We start from the raw sequence: 16,674 nt of genomic DNA on the forward strand, positions 1-16,674 counted from the left end.
GATGACATCCCTAGCTGTGTACTGCATGAACTACAAAATGAAATGGCACCTCACCTATGTGTTACGTTTAATCATAGCCTCACCTCAGGCTTCGTGCCCACAGAGTGGTGCACAGCTACAGTCATCCCACACCTCTAGGGGGGATCCACTTTGGATCCTGGGAACTACCGTCTCATCAGTCTGACTAGCCTGATCTGCAAGGTCATGATCATGGAACTTATAAACAAAGACCTTGGCAACCTTCAAAAACTGGACCCCCCCCCCAGTTTGGGTTCGTGAAGGGCCGATCATGCCTCCTAAACCTGATCGACTTCTTCGAATCAGTCTCCAGAGCCCTGGACGAGGGTAAGGTGGTTTACACGGCCTACTTGGAAGGGTCAGTTGTATAACTGCTGCTCAATGTGTCTTAAACCTGAATGTAATGTTATGTATGTATAACTTTGAAAATAATGTTATGTTTAAAGTGTTTTATAATAAGCTAGTACTATATGTGCTAAATGCCAGTATTGCTTATGACTGTAATCTGCTTGAAACTACCATTTACTAAATGTTCAATGTGCATTATTATCTTGGAGCTTTTCTCCCCAAGCCTTCACTGAAAATATATATATCCAGTCGGACTATCCCAGTCAACAAAAGTAAAATAAATAAATAAATAAAATACTTGGCCCTCACCAAGGCTTTCGACACTATCCCCAGCTCTGGAATCATAGATAAACTTACTAAGCTGGGCATTAATCCCTATGTCACTCAATGGGTTGCAAACTGGCTTACTGACAGAAAACACACTGTAAAAGTAGCCAACTCCAAATCCAACTCCAGACAAGTGACAAGTGGTGTACCACAGGGGTCTTTCCTGGGACCACTCTTGTTTGGCATCTACTTCTCTGAAGTACAGGCCAACACTAAGGGACTCTGACTTACAAAGTTTGCAGATGACTACAAGCTAGGAGCCATTATTGAATACTCAAATGATGTGGATATACTGCAAAAGAGCCTTTCCGAAACAGATGCCTGGTGCCAGAGCCATGGGCGCAAGCTGAATGCCAAAAAATGTATAGTTGTCCCCTTTGGGAAAAAACACGTACCTGTGAACTACCACAAAGGTGGCAGTACACTATACACAGAAAGTGTGATAAGAGACATAGGGACACAGGTGGACAGTGGTCACCTTTGATAACCACATAGCCACAACAGTTAGAAAATCCTTTTACATGGCACACCTCATCACTAAGGGCTTTTCATCCAGAAAAAAGGGAGTCATAGTCCCTCTGTACTCATCCCTCATTAGACCCATTATAGAATACAATGCCCCATTTGGTATGCACCTCATAAGACATCTGCAACAACTATAAAGGCTGCAAAAATACCTCACAAAAAGAATCACAGGCTAAAGCAGATGCCTTATGCTGACCATCTAAAGAAACTCCAGCTATACTCTGTCAGGGTCTATATCATAAGTCCGAACACTCAAATGTCCAAATGCCGAAACTTAGAACTGGGAAGTTCTAAGTCTAAAAATAACAAAGCCGCGGAACATCAAATTCTTTAACAGGGAAAGAATTTGGTGGGCCGTTTCCACTGCTTTGCCATTTCCTCCACTGTGGTGCGAACTCAGAGTTGGTATATTTAAGTAGGGGGGTGTGGGGGGCACAGCCCCCAATATTGGGGGGTGTGGGTGCAAAAGCCCCCCACATCAGAAACAGTATGTAGTGTTTGTGTGTTTTCGCATTTTGTAACGGAACAGCAATCTTTTTTCCCTGGGAAAAATCGCTGTTCTGAGTGTTCGGAGTTTTAAGTTTTTGTACTTTTGGGTTCAATATTTCCATAGTCGAAGTTTTGACACTTTGACTATGTGATATAAACCCCTCTGTCACATATCGCCTACTCAGAAGCAATCTCTGCCTAACATACAAGGCCATGTCAAACCCAGAGTTGTTGGACATGCTACACTTAAAGAAATCCCAATCCCTCCAAGCCACATGCTCCAGGGGTCTTAAACTTGTCATCATGATGAATAGAACATGCTGGAGGGATAGGTTCCTGACCCAGAGACTCACGATAGTCTGGAATAGGCCGCCCATGCATGTCAGGCAGAGTGCCTCAATGGCCCTCTTCAAGAGGAACCTTGACGATTGGATGGGAGATAGGAAATTCACTCCGGGGATCACATCAGTAGCTCTGCTAGACAGGGATCCAGGAAAGTAAATATTTATGGTAAGCAATAGCCAGGGAATCATTATGGCTAGGCTTGTATAGGCCCTAGGGCCGATAGCCTAGTACCTACCTATGAACCTATGGACATCAGCAAGTCAAATGTCATCAGAAATGTTAATTTTAGGTATCTAAACCTCTTTTGCAACATCAACAGAATAGCTTGGAGGGAGTATATCTCTTAGAGGATACCACTGCTCTGGAACAGACTCCCAATCTACATAAAACAAAGTTCATCACTATCCATATTCAACCATAACTTGGATTTATGGATGGGAAACAGAAAACTCACTCCACGAAACCTTCTTGTAATACTAATTGACAGAAGCAGATCCTAAATGCTTTATCCCATGCATGGGTCCCCTCAACTTATCTGTGGTATGATCACAGTTATTCTCATTAGGGGTAATATATCATTACTGAACATGGGATGGGAAAGGCCAGTCTCTAACCAAATGGGATAGGTTACCAAACACAAACCAAGTGACAGCTAGTATAAAAGGGCTGCTGGATAAAAATATAGTGGATAAACTCTTCAGAAGCATCCAACAGACCAACCAACAGCAAAACAGCTATATAGAAAACAATAGTTTATTAAGTGGGCACTTTCACAGTGTAGACACACTACTTCATCAGACCTAAAATACAGCTAGCAATCCATCAATAAATAGCATTCAAAAGACAGGAGTGCAATCCTATTGCCGTATTCATTAAACAACAAGTATAAAAGAAATGGTGTAAATGAAAAATATAAAATATATACATATATATATATATATATATATATATATATATATATATATATATATATATATACATATATATCACTGCTTTATAACTAAAGCTCAAACCTATGATAAGCAAATATAAATAAGCCATTGCTCACAATAAAATATAGAAATTCTAAAAAAAAAAAACACATAGCACAAAATGAAAAAAAACATAAAAACATATAAAAAACATCTCATTTAAACAGTGGACTACACTTTAAAAATGGTTTTAAAGGTACCCTATCATTTAACCCCCTTCCTTTGTCTGCTCTCAGCCTAATAATCTACCTACTTTCAGAGGTTTTGGTGGAGTTCACAATGTCACCCCCTCTCTCATTCTTCTTGACCCTCTCAGCAACTAGAAACCTAAATGTGTGTGATGCATCAGTTTTACACATATGCTTAGCTGACGCATTAGTCTGGTCCCCATTCCTAATTTTAAGAAGACGTTCCCTAATTCTAAACCTAAGCTTCCTGTTAGTCTTCCCAATGTAGAAGGACGAGCAGGAACTGCAAATAGCTAAATAAACTACATCATGGCTATTGCAAACTGCTCTAACATTAAAAGAAAATTCAGAACCCAAATCAGAGTGTACAAACTTATTACTGGGATCAATAAACCTACAATGGTTGCAACTGTAACAAGGAAAAGTACCTTTCTTGTCATTTATGAGGTCCATTCTATTACCACTGCTCTGATAACACAGAAATCTCTTCAACGACTTCTTATTTTTGAAGGGAAAACTGGGTTTATCCCCCACAATATCGCGTATCTCTTCATTCTGCATCAGCACAGCCAATACTTTCTAATAACATCAGACACTAGATGTACATCACTCGAAAATTGTGTCGGTACCCATACATAGTCCTTAGTCATCTTATTCTTACTGATGCCCTTGGTCACATGTGAAACTCTATGACTAGAAAGGTAGGGTTTACCCACATCTTCCCTCAGCTTAGCAGTGTTAGACAAAATGCTCTGAGAGGTGGAATCTCTATAGCCCCTTATAAAAAAACTTTTTTCAAGGTTTGCTAACTCTCCCTTAAACACCTCATCTTCAGCAGTCACTGTTTGACCCTTCAGCACATTCCTACAAATGTGGTTAGGGTGCATACTTCTCCTGTGAAGTAAATGGTTTCTATGGCAGTCTTTCCTATAAATTTGGGTGGACAGATATCCATCTACATTCCTGTATATACCAATGTCAAGAAAATTAGCCTCCACATTTGAGTACTTTGCTTCAAATCACAAAAAACTGCAGGTCTTATTGATTTCCTCACAGAAAATTTCTAAATCAGTAATAGTTCCCTTCCACAACAAAAACAAATCATCACTATATATGTATACATATATATGTATGTATGTATATACATATATAGGATCCGGACACATGCTCGACTAGCATATGTCCAAATCACAAAACATCGAACACACATACACGAAAGCGCTTAACATCGACAAGCACTTCCGTGTATGTGGGTCTGTTTCGTAGATCGGACTACAGTGCAGGTAAGGGAAAATTCTCTTTTCCCCACTGTAGTGCGATGTCGGAGTGAGAATAATAAAGTAGGGGGAGTGTGGGGGGTGCCCCCCTGCAGAAACGTAGATTTTTTTTTTAACTACACATACACGGAAGCACTTTTCGATATCAAGCGCTTTCGTGTATGTGTGCTTGATGTTTTGTGATTCGGACATATGCTAGTCGAGCATGTATCCTAGGCCTATATATATATATATATATATATATATATATATATATCTATATATATATATATATATATATATATATGTGTGTGTGTGTGTGTGTGTATGTTTGAATGTATATCTGCATATATCTAATCTATGTATATATATATATATATATATATATATATATATATATATATATATACATACATATGCACGCACACACACACACACACACACACACACACACATATATATATATATATATATATATTTATATATATTTGTTAGCAGTCTCTTTTCTTGAATGGATTGTGATTGACTCACTCTTTCTCAATCACAATTCACTAAAACATGATTCACCAACTATACACAACAGGAGACATGGATTTGCCATCCTACAGGACCTATATTAAAGCCCATTCCAGAGGTTCACTAATTCAAGTTTTAGTGGATTGTAGTTGACATTCCATGAGTTGATAATCAGAAAAGCAAACAGAATCATATATGTGTGTGTGTGTGTGGGGGGGGGGAGGTAAATATAGATTGGATACATATAGCTGAACTATTTCAAACCTGTTTATGTCTAAAACAACTGGCAAAAATAACTGAAATTCAATACCTTAAAAATATAGCTTTTTATGAGTGACGAAAAGCAGTATGCATATAACTTTGTTCAAAAAACGAAGGGGTTATGTATTCACATAATAAGTAGAACATAAAAAGAAAACATTTACATTTTTATTTATTTATTTATTTATTACCTGGTGTCTTTTTCAGAATGAACCTGGATGATGGAAAGTAACTTTGTAATGTGACTTTGAAATTAAGGCTGTTTAGAACCTTGTAGCCTCCTTTAGAGGGATAAATATTTCCTATATATAAAATTCACTTTTGACTCAATACTTACCCTCTCCATTATTCCAGATATAAATTATGAAAGCTAGTACTTTCTATATAGACTTAAATAGTTAAGGCAATATTATGAGGGTCTATGTCAATTAATCAAATAGCCACATTGTCAAATGTTATCTCATTGAAAATCCAGTCCATCAAACCCTCACACGTGGGGGATTGTGCCACCCCACAGTCTCCTATAATTATATATACCAACTCTGAGATCACACTACAGTGGGGAAAAGGGCAAATTTCCTGATCCCTACTGTAATGCAGTCTCAGTCAGAATGATTCAGTGGTCTGCGCTGTTGATTTGATGATAAGCTCAGTAATGTGGCCATTCATTTATGTGACATAAACCCACATTATGATTGGAACAGTGGCATAGTAACTGTGTGGAACAGATCTGTAATCCCCATTTGGGATAATAGTATAAATGCTGAAACTGAGCCATGATCCCTAGTTCAGAACAGCGTTATAATCCATGACTGGAGCACTGTCTTAATATCTGCGTGGAACATTGATGTAATGCCAGCATAAAACAGTTTCATACTTCCTCTTTAAAACAGTGCTACAGGCTTTTTTGGCATTGTGCAGTAATCACAGATGGAACAGTGATTTCATCTCCAATTAGATTAGTGTCAAAATCCATTTTTAAAATAGTGATTGTAATCCTTGTTTTGAAAAAAGTGTCATAATCAGTATTAGGACCCTGTGTTTGGAACACAGAGAATTAGGATCTCCAATTCTTACCAGCATATTATGTATTCAAGATATGGATGCCAAGAAAGTCACCCTGACAGCAAAGTTTGAGAGTTAAATATTGGCATCTATATTGAGAACACAGCTGGTTATGATTGGAGACACAATCACAACTCGTTTTTTATTTGCTCCATGTACTAGCAGTTACAGAAAAAAAGTGTAGGTGCATAAAGTATTTTGCACCCCTACTATCTAGCCTATAACTCATTCCACACCTTTCAGCCCCAAAACATGGACCGAAGCTCCAAAGGCAGTAGTGTCTCCATATTCATAAAGGATATACATACCTCCAGACTAGTAGCCCAGCATAATGCATCTGAGATACTTCAGGTACAACTAACATTGGGTAAGATGGCGATCCAGGTCATAGCCTGCTATAGGTCCCCAACCATGTCCCTAGACTCTCACTCCACGTTCCTAAGCACCCTGGAATCTATCAAGGTCCAACACAATACTCTCATACTATGAGACTTCAACTACCCCTTTATCAACTGGGAAAACTACTCAAGCACCAATGCACTGGCCCAATGCTTCCTAGAATGCATCAGTTCCAGTGCCCTGGACCAGCTCATGCTTACCTACACTAGAGGAAGCAACATCCTTGACCTGGTTATTACTAACATGGTCAACTGTTGCTCTACACCAATAGTCAACTCCTCCCTGGTTAGAGCCGACGACAAAATAATCACCATGGAAATCCACATTTCACCCACACACCCCCACAAAGGTATCCACCATAAAAAAATTCTCCAAAGTTGACTTTGGACTCCTAAAAACAGAGGTGGCTAACTTCACAGCACCCATGGCAATGGAAAATAGATGCATGACTGCCGAATCATACACCAATGCACTGTATGAACACGTACATAAATGCATGGAACTAGCCATAACCAACAAAACCAAGACGCTCTCCTCCAAAAAAGAAAGCCAGTCTGGTGGTTCCCTGCCATTAGTAAACTCTACAACAGAAGGAAGAAACTGTTGCAGAAAAAGGTGAAGTCCCAGGAGTGGAAAATTTCCTTTATTAGCCTCAAAAAAAGTTGAAATCCCTCATCAAAACCTCCAAAACCAGCTATGAAGGCAGAATTGTGGCAGACACTAAAAACAACCACAAAGCCTTCTTTAGTTATATGAAGAATCTCCATGGCAATACCCAGATTTGCTCTGAGTTACTGCACAATGGTACCTCCTATACTGAGCCAATAGATATTGCCAATATACTGACCGACAGATTCAGTGGCAACTTTACCCCCTCTCCGTCCCTAAAGGACCAATCTCATTACCGGAAGAATGCCAGGCAACCTGCATTACTGCAGCACAGGTTAAAGCTGCATTGTCTAAGGCCAAGAATACAGCTTCCATGGGACCCAACAATGTCCCTGGCTGTGTTTTACATGAATTATAAAGTGAACTGGTGCCACATCTGTGTGCTCTGTTCACTCACAGCCTCACCTCAAGCTTTATCCCTATTGAATGTCTCACTGCTACAGTCATTCCTCTCCATAAAGGAGGAACGACTACAGACCTTGGAAATTATTGCCCCATTAGCCTGATGAGTCTGATATGTAAGGCTATGGAGCACATCATCATGGACCTAATTAACAAGGATATAGAGAATCTCCAAACTCTGGATCCCACGCAATTTGGTTTTGTGAAAGGTAGATCATGCATGCTCAACCTGGTTGACTTCTTTGAGTCAGTTAAAGTCAAACCAGTGAGCAATAAACTGAAATTAATCCAAATGAAAGATAAAACTCCAATTTTCATTAGAGCTTTCAGTGAGGTCAGTGCCTCCCCTTCTTCAGACAACAAACAAAAACATTACCAACTGATTTATACTATATTTAAAAGCAATTATTCAATTATGTTATTAGACCTTGTACTTTCTCTAAAGAGACTATGCTTGTAAACCAGTTCATATATCCCATAGTCTAATAACCATGGAATACTTAAACACTTGAAACCATAACTACATATATTTTATGAAACAGACATTTTGTGAGTGTTCTTTGAGTCAGTCACCAGAGCGGTGGATGAAGGTAAGGCAGTTCATACAGCCTACCTCGATCTGGCCAAGGCCTTTGATACCATTCCTCACTCAGAAATTATTGATAAACTCACCAAACTAGGCATCAACCCCTATATCGTTAGGTGGGTTGCAAATTGGCTCACAGATACACACAGTGTGAAAGTAGCGGACTCCAAATCAGACTGCCAACCAATCACGAGTGGAGTCCCACAGGGATCAGTCCTGGGTCTTCTCCTGTTTGGCATCTATTTCTCAGAAGTCCAGGCCAACACAGAGGGACTCTGGCTGACCAATTTCTCAGATGACTGCAAGCTGGGAGCCATTATTAACTCACCAAGTGATGCAGACATCCTACAGAAAGGCCTCACTGAGACCAATGACTGGTGTCAAAACCATGGCCTTAAGCTTAATGCCAAAAAATACGTCATCATCCCCTTTGGGAAAAACTTAGTTCCCACTAATTACCACATTGATGGGAGCCCACTGAACACTAAAGGCATTATAAGAGATCCGGGGACACAGGTTGACAGCAACCTCTTCTTCGACCACCACATTGCCACTGTGGTCAGAAAGTCCTTCTATTTGGCACATCTTATTATCAAGGCTTTTACATCCAGGAAGAAAGATGTCATCATTTCTCTCTACTCTTCCCTCATTAGATCAACCATAGAGTATAATGCCCCATTAGGCATGTGCCTCACTAGACACCAGAGCCGTGGATGAGGGTAAGGCAGTCCACACAGCTTATCTGGACCTCGCCAAGGCCTTTGACACCATCCCACACTCTGGAATCATAGATAAACGTACTAAGCTGGGCATTAATCCCTACATCACTCAATGGGTTGCCAACTGGCTTACTGACAGAACCCACACTGTAAAAGTAGCTGACTCCAAATCCAGATCCAGACAAGTGACAAATGGAGTACCTCAGGGTTCAGTCCTGGGACCTCTCTTGTTTGGCATCTACTTCTCTGAAGTACAGGCCAGCACTAAAGGACTCTGGCTAACAAAGTTCACAGATGACTGCAAACTGGGAGCCATTATTGAATCCCCGAATGAAGTGGATACTCTACAAAAGGGCCTTACAGAAACAGATGCTTGGTGCCAGAGCCATGGGCTCAAGCTCAATGCCAATAAATGTATAGTTATCCCCTTTGGGAAAAAACATGTACCCGTGAATTATCACATAGGTGGCAGTACACTAAACACTGAAAGTGTGATAAGAGACTTAGGGACACAGGTGGACAGTGGTCTCACCTTCAATAACCACATCGCCACAACAGTCAGGAAATCCTTCTATGTGTCACACCTCATCACTAAGGGCTTTTCATCCAGAAAAAAGGATGTAATTGTCCCACTGTACTCATCCCTCATTAGACCCATTATAGAATACAATGCCCCATTTGGTATATACCTCTCAAGACATCTGCAACAACTGGAAAGACCGCAGAAATACCTCACTAAAAGAATCACAAGCCTAAAGCAGATGCCCTATGCTGACCGCCTTAAAAAACTCCAGCTATACTCTGTTGTATATCGTCTACTCCAAGGCGATCTCTGCTTAACATACAAGGCCATGTCAAACCCAGAGCTGTTGGACATGCTACACTTAAAGAAGTCACAATCCCTCAGAGCCACATGCTCCAGGGATCTAAATCTTGTCATCACAATAAATAAAACATGCTGGAGGGATAGGTTCCTGACCCAGACACCCCCCAGACTCTGGAATAAACTGCCCATACATGTCAAGCAGAGCGCCTCTTTGGCCCTCTTCAAAAGGAACCTTGAGGATTGGATGGGAGAAAGGAAATTCACCCCGGGGATCACGTCAATCGCCCTGCTAGACAGGGGTCCATGGAAGTAAATAGTGTGGGAAGAAATAGCCAGGGAATTGGTATGGCTAGGCTTGTATAGGCCCTAGGGCTGATAGCCTAGTACCAACCTATGAACTTATGAACCTATGAACACAAGTTAAAAATGAAAGAAACCCTGTATGCGGATAAGCGCTTTCAGCTTCTAAGTCTTCTTCAGATCCGGTATGTTTAATCAGGGTTTCCTGGTTTAAAAAGTAGTAATAACCAATCAGGGTTCCTTCCACATAGTAAAAACCATTACGTCCACTAAAACACGCTGCTCCATTCTTAACATCTGACCAATCAGATTATCCAATAGCTCACACACCTTCAAAGCCAGAAAATGTGGCTTTTGCAAAATATTTAATGTGATCTACTGTACTGATACATTTATACACCCAGTCAATCAACAGAAATTTGTTTTTTATGGAACAGCCAACTGTCTAAGCAAAAATTTTGTTTATATTGCAACATGTACCCTGTGTACAGCATTCTATATAGGGAAAACGAACATGAAACTCAAAGAAAGAATAATCAAACATCACTCTGACATTAGAAATAAAAAGGAAACCAATGCATTGTTTGCACATATACGAGACAACGAAGGACATACCTTCTTATTCATGGTTATTTCCATCTTGCATCCCACAAAAAGTGAAGGTGATTTAGTTAACTTTATTGAGCAGGAAGAAGCTAAATGGATCATGAAACTTAGATTGTTTCATTCACCAGGGTTAAATGGCTGTGTCCCGCTTAAACCTTTTTTAAAAAATCGGAAAATAGTTAAAACCATGCCCAAAAGATCTGGTTTTCCAACGCTATGTGAAAAGGGATTTAATTTCTATGGAGTTGTTTTTCTCACTCGAAGATCAAGTATGAGTTTTTACAGAAAAGACCTTTTCCTAAATATGACCCCTTTATTACGTTTTAAGGAATCTTCTGGCTTTACTTTTGGGAGTGATCTCTCTACTGTGTCGCCTGGCTTTGAAGATGTGTGAGCTATTGGATAATCTGATTGGTCAGATGTTAAGAATGGAGCAGCGTGTTTTAGTGGACATAATGATTTTTACTACGTGGAAGGAACCCTGATTGGTTATTACTACTTTTTAAACCAGGAAACCCTTATTAAACATACCAGATCTGAAGAAGGCTTAGAAGCTGAAAGCGCTTATCCGCATACAGGGTTTCTTTCATTTTTAACTTGTGTTCTGTGATCTTATGCTACTCATTAAAAATGGTTTGATCGTGTTTCAGATGTTGCCTGTGGATATAACATGGATATATTGTGGTGCTACGCTCTTCTGTTTTCAGTGACATCGTCTACTAAGAGACGATCTCTGCTTGACTTACAAAGCTATGTCTGACCCAGCTCTGTTAGAAATGCTACATCTGAAGAAATCACAATCTCTCCACACCACATGCTCCAGAGACCTATCTGGAATAGACTTTCCATACATGTCAAGCAGAGCACCTGACTAACCCTCTTAAAGATAAATCTTGATGAGTGAATGGAAAATAGAAAGTTCACCCCGGGGATCTCTTTAGTGGATGTACGTGATAGAGGCACTGGGAATTAACTGATGGCACAATGCCAAGGCACTTCTATGGGCTAGACTTGTAAAGGCCCCAGGGCCATTAGCCTAGTACACACCTATGAACCTATAACCTATGAACTAGCTTTCAAAGCCTTTAAGAGACAGCAAGCAGAAACAAAGTTTCCCACTGTAAACAAAGAGCTTTAAAAGCTGTTTGGCACTTCATTCCGTCACTAATTTTGTTTTCAAGTGTCACAGAGGGATGGTTTAACAATTTTTAAAAGCTGTTTTACTTTCTACTGCTATTCTTTGCAAGCCTGCAATGTCCGTATCATAAGACCTGATCATAACAAGGATTAGGGTTGCTTAACAAACTTTTGTTAAGCACTCTTAAGCCCTGTTATAATCAGGTCCCACAGTAAAGAAATGTGTTTAGCATGTTTGTATTCCATAGAGCATGCTGATTACACTCCGTTATTTGGAAAAAGGCAAATCAGTTCAGCCTTAAAGTGGCATGAGACCCAACCTTAACAAATGTTAAGCACCCCCCACTAAAGTTGTTAAGGTCAAGTCTCACACTAGGCAGTAAAATCTGCCTGTACTGACCAACAAATGACAGTGAATGAACAAAAGATTTGTTTCTGCCTACTTTCTGCAGGAATAAAGTGTCTCTTCTTCCAATAAACTTAGAAACTAGCTGGAATAACAGGATGTGTGCTCACCTGTTCACCCGCATTTTCTGATGGGTACCAACCCTGAAACTTGAATGTATGCCATTATTTAGTGATTTCAATCTTCAGTGGTTTGTCAAAATAACACTGATTTTATGACGAACAGACCAAAAACATGAAGCAATAACCTGGATGTTCTGTGAAAATCTGGACAGCTGAGAGGCATAAAAGCTGAGTGTACATGTAATGGACTGTGTTACAGAGCCTTTCTCACAGCAAATTCTAAGTGCTTTATGGCTTTGAAAGCTGGCAAAACACTTTTTTTTCTATTTTACTGTAACTAGTATTACAAGGAGCACATAAAGATCCGTGCACTACAAGGAATGATGTCCTTGTCACTGGCCATAATTATGTGTTCTTGAAATGGATGCCAAGATTCACCTCTAGAGTTTCTATCTAAAGGTGAATTTTGTGGCATCCATGTCTCAAACACATAATAAGCAGCATATGATTGATGACCCAGTCGTAAACCTCTGTATCTTTTTCACAATATCAGGCATGGTCTCTGTGCTCCATGCACTGTAGTGTATCATTTCCCTAAATACCTGTTTGGAATAGCAGTGTAAACCTTATCTGGAAGACTCCCATAATGCCTGCTGAGAACAGTGCAATAATCTTATTTACCACAGTATATTAATCTGTGTTTTGAACAATGACATAATCCCTATTTGATACATACTGCTGTCCTTGGTTCAAACAGTTCTGTAACCTCTATTTTGAAAAGTGTTTTAATCCCTGTTTGAGATGTGGCTGTAATCATGTTTTTTAAACAAACCATCATTTAATCTGTTGAAGATTTCAGAAATGACATAAAGGAAAACGTTTGCATCTTGATTGTGTCTTGGTATCTTTTCTCCAGCCTTGTACTTCTACTATGATTAAGCAGAAGCTGGACTATATTTAACGGAAAGCAGTTTATTATTAAATTTCAGTCTCTACAAAATGTGACATAACATATGCAGCTTTTTATATCAAGTCGTTTTCCTTTAAAGGAATGTAGATTTCTCAGAAGTAAAATCATTTATTCTTGCTGGCTTTCAGGCTTGATTTTAAACTCTGGAACTCACATTTGTAGGTTTTAATTATGGAGCAAGAGATGGAAAAATCTTTCAGCTGTTTTTGGATGACATCAACCTCCCAAACTCTCAGGAGCAAGGTGTGCAGCATTGCCATGAGGTAAGTTACATAAATAGGTATTCTAGGGATGATGATATAACCATTATAGTGACTATATAAGGGCAATGAATGTCTGTTTCTAAAACAGAAGCGTATGAATGAAGGTTGTGCACTAGTATAATGCTTTCTGTGTGAAATTTAATTATTTTTTTAGTCAGATGCTTAAGTGCTTTGCGTGTTTGCCTTTGGAGTATATTATATGGCCAGCAAACACAGGTAATCCTGGTGAGTAAAGGTTGAGAAAGTATAAAGACACAAGGTAAGCAGCAAACAACAAACTCCACAACCTTGGCTGAAATGTATAAACATTTAATATAAATGACAAAAGCCAATAATAATTGGCTTTTATCATTTTTATTAAACGTTTGTATGTTCCAACCATGGTGGTCGAGTTTGTTGTTTGCTGCTTACCATATATTATATGTGGTCTAGGACACATGCTCGACTAGCATATGTCCGAATCACAAAACATCGAACACACATACACGAAAGCGCTTAACATTGCAAAGCACTTCCGTGTATGTGTAGTTCAGAAACAAAATATATGTTTCGGCAGTGCCCCCCACACCCCCCAACTTTATTATTCTCACTCCGAGATCGCACTACAGTGGGGAAAAGGGAATTTTCCCTTACCCGCACTGTAATCCAATCTATGAAACAGGCACACATACACAGAAGTGCTTGTCGATGTTAAGCGCTTTTGTGTATGTGTGTTTGATGTTTTGTGATTCGGACATATGCTAGTCGAGCATGTATCCGGATCCCATTATATGGCACTCCATTGAGCCACTGGTAGATGTTTCTGTATATTTTATGCCATTTTGAATAATTTGGTGGAAACATATTTAGGGCAAATAAATGAACAATAATGCAGTAAGGCATAGCCATGGATTGCTAAGCAATCCACCAGCAGGAGCACCCTCCAAAATAGAAATAAATCCTCAGTGGTTCCCCTACATTTCTTTGAAACCACACACCTTGCAATGAAGTTCCCTTACATAATTCTCCAAAACTGACAGATCATGAAACACATATACAGTTTACAGGCAAACAACAGACAGTAAAAAACAAAGTGTTTTTCATGGGGTATAAGCCCTCCTGTACCTCCATCACTGCTGGCATCATTATTGTCATTCTGACGTTGCATCACCTGAAATAAAAAGTGATCACTAATATGTATATCAAACACTTGTCCCTCTGTGTAGATGATCTCTCTCCAAAAGGCAAAAAACAAAGATAGTTTGAACAAATAGATTTTGTTCCTGAATGGAATAAGCATAAATTTAATAAGCAAGTAGTCATGCAAAGAATACAGTTGTAACCACAGTAACTCATGCAATTCAGAATCACACATCAAAAAGACACCCAACCATGATATATCATGCATGTTTTCTATGTTAAATGGAAAAGTACATTTCACAGGTTTATATTCATATAATATTTTTATTTATTTATCTAACATTTGTTTACTGGAAAAGTCCAACTTGGAACAAAGCCCATTTTCAGTGGAGGCCCAGGGAGAAACACTCCAGACACTTCTTTGTAACGTGGGAGGAAACCCACACAAACACAGGGAGGACATGCAGACTCCACACAGAAGACACCCCAGCTGAGAATCAAACCGGATAACCTCTTGTTGTGAGGTGACAAAGGAACTGCTGCACCACTGCACCATTCCATTGGAATGCGACCATCTGAATGTATAGCCTTCTGTGCTGCAGTAGCTACTTATCTGAAGACTTATTTTGTACCTTGTGATTTTTGTCCTATGCTGTGGGATGCCATAATTCAGTGCAGGTATAAACACCGGACCTACTTCACGTTGTCCAAGGCCGACAATATCGAAGCTGATATTGTCGGCACCAGATTAGCGAAAGCAAAAAACATTGAACGTTTAAATGGAAATCTCCATAAGGGGAGATTTCCATTTAGTTACATGTAGTGTGGTCTCGGAGTTGGTATATTTAAGTAGGGGGGGGTGTGGGGGTGCAGGGGGGCTTTTCAAGGTAAGTTTTTATTTATTTTTGTATTTAGGCATTTTTTTTAATCTTTCGATGTTTCAGAATTCGATGACATGATGTCGACCATATCAGATTCGATATTCTGAAACTTTGATAAGATAATATAGATGCTAAACAGCACTACATGTTAAACTGAAAAATATAAAACAAGTATATCATCTTGTTAAATATGTTTGATTAAAACTTACACAGATTATGAACAATTATTTTAATGCATCAACAGTTGGGATGTTATATGTGCTTGGGTTTAGCCAAAATTCTGCCCTCAGAAATTAATATATCATGGAATAGCTAACTTCAGTTATACACCATGGCTATATCGCAGAATACCTGACTTCAGTTGTACATCTTGGCTATATCACGGAATACCTGACTTCAGTTATACACCATGGCTATATCAAGAATACCTGACTTCATTTGTACACCATGGCTATACCTGACTTCAACTGTACACTATGCTTATATGTATGGATTACTTGGCTTAGGAGGAGAAGAGGCGGAAGGCATGGCCGAAGGCAGGAAGAGAAGAGAAAGCTGAAGACTGTGGTAGTGAGGGTCAGAACTTTGAATGTTGGCAGTATGACTGGTATAAGGAGAGAGCTAGCTAATATGATGGACAGAAGGAAGGTTGGTATACTGTGTGTGCAAGAGACCAGATGGAAGGGGAGTAAGGCTAAGTATATCGGAGGTGGGTTCAAATTGTTTTATCATGGTGTGGATGGGAGGAGAAATGGCGTAGGAGTTATTCTGAAGGAACATTATGCTAAGAGTGTTTTGGAGGAGAAAAGAGTGTCGGATAGAGTGATGTTTATGAAGCTGGAAATTGATGGTGTAATGATGAATATTGTTAATGCATATGCTCCACAAGGTGAGTGTGCAATGGATGAGAAAGAAACATTTTGGAGTGAATTGGATGAAGTGGTGATGACTGTACCCAAGGGTGAGTGAGTGGTGATTGGAGCAGATTTCAATGGGCATGTTGGTGAAGGGAACAGAGGG

General features: G+C 39.5%; 1 protein-coding gene across 1 annotated transcript in view; it reads left to right on the top strand.

The window, feature by feature from the left end:
- The window catches only part of LOC122814238 (dynein axonemal heavy chain 5-like), a 3,525,594-nt gene that overhangs the window by 1,984,173 nt on the left and 1,524,747 nt on the right, over positions 1 to 16,674 (top strand). Inside the window, exon 66 of the mRNA XM_044086840.1 lies at positions 13,554 to 13,654. Within this exon, the coding sequence (XP_043942775.1) occupies positions 13,554 to 13,654 (101 nt within the window). The remainder of the gene's footprint in view (positions 1 to 13,553; positions 13,655 to 16,674) is intronic.

This window comes from Protopterus annectens, chromosome 1.part1, assembly GCF_019279795.1.
Source record: "Protopterus annectens isolate FY-2018-M chromosome 1.part1, PAN1.0, whole genome shotgun sequence".
NCBI lineage: Eukaryota > Metazoa > Chordata > Ceratodontiformes > Protopteridae > Protopterus > Protopterus annectens.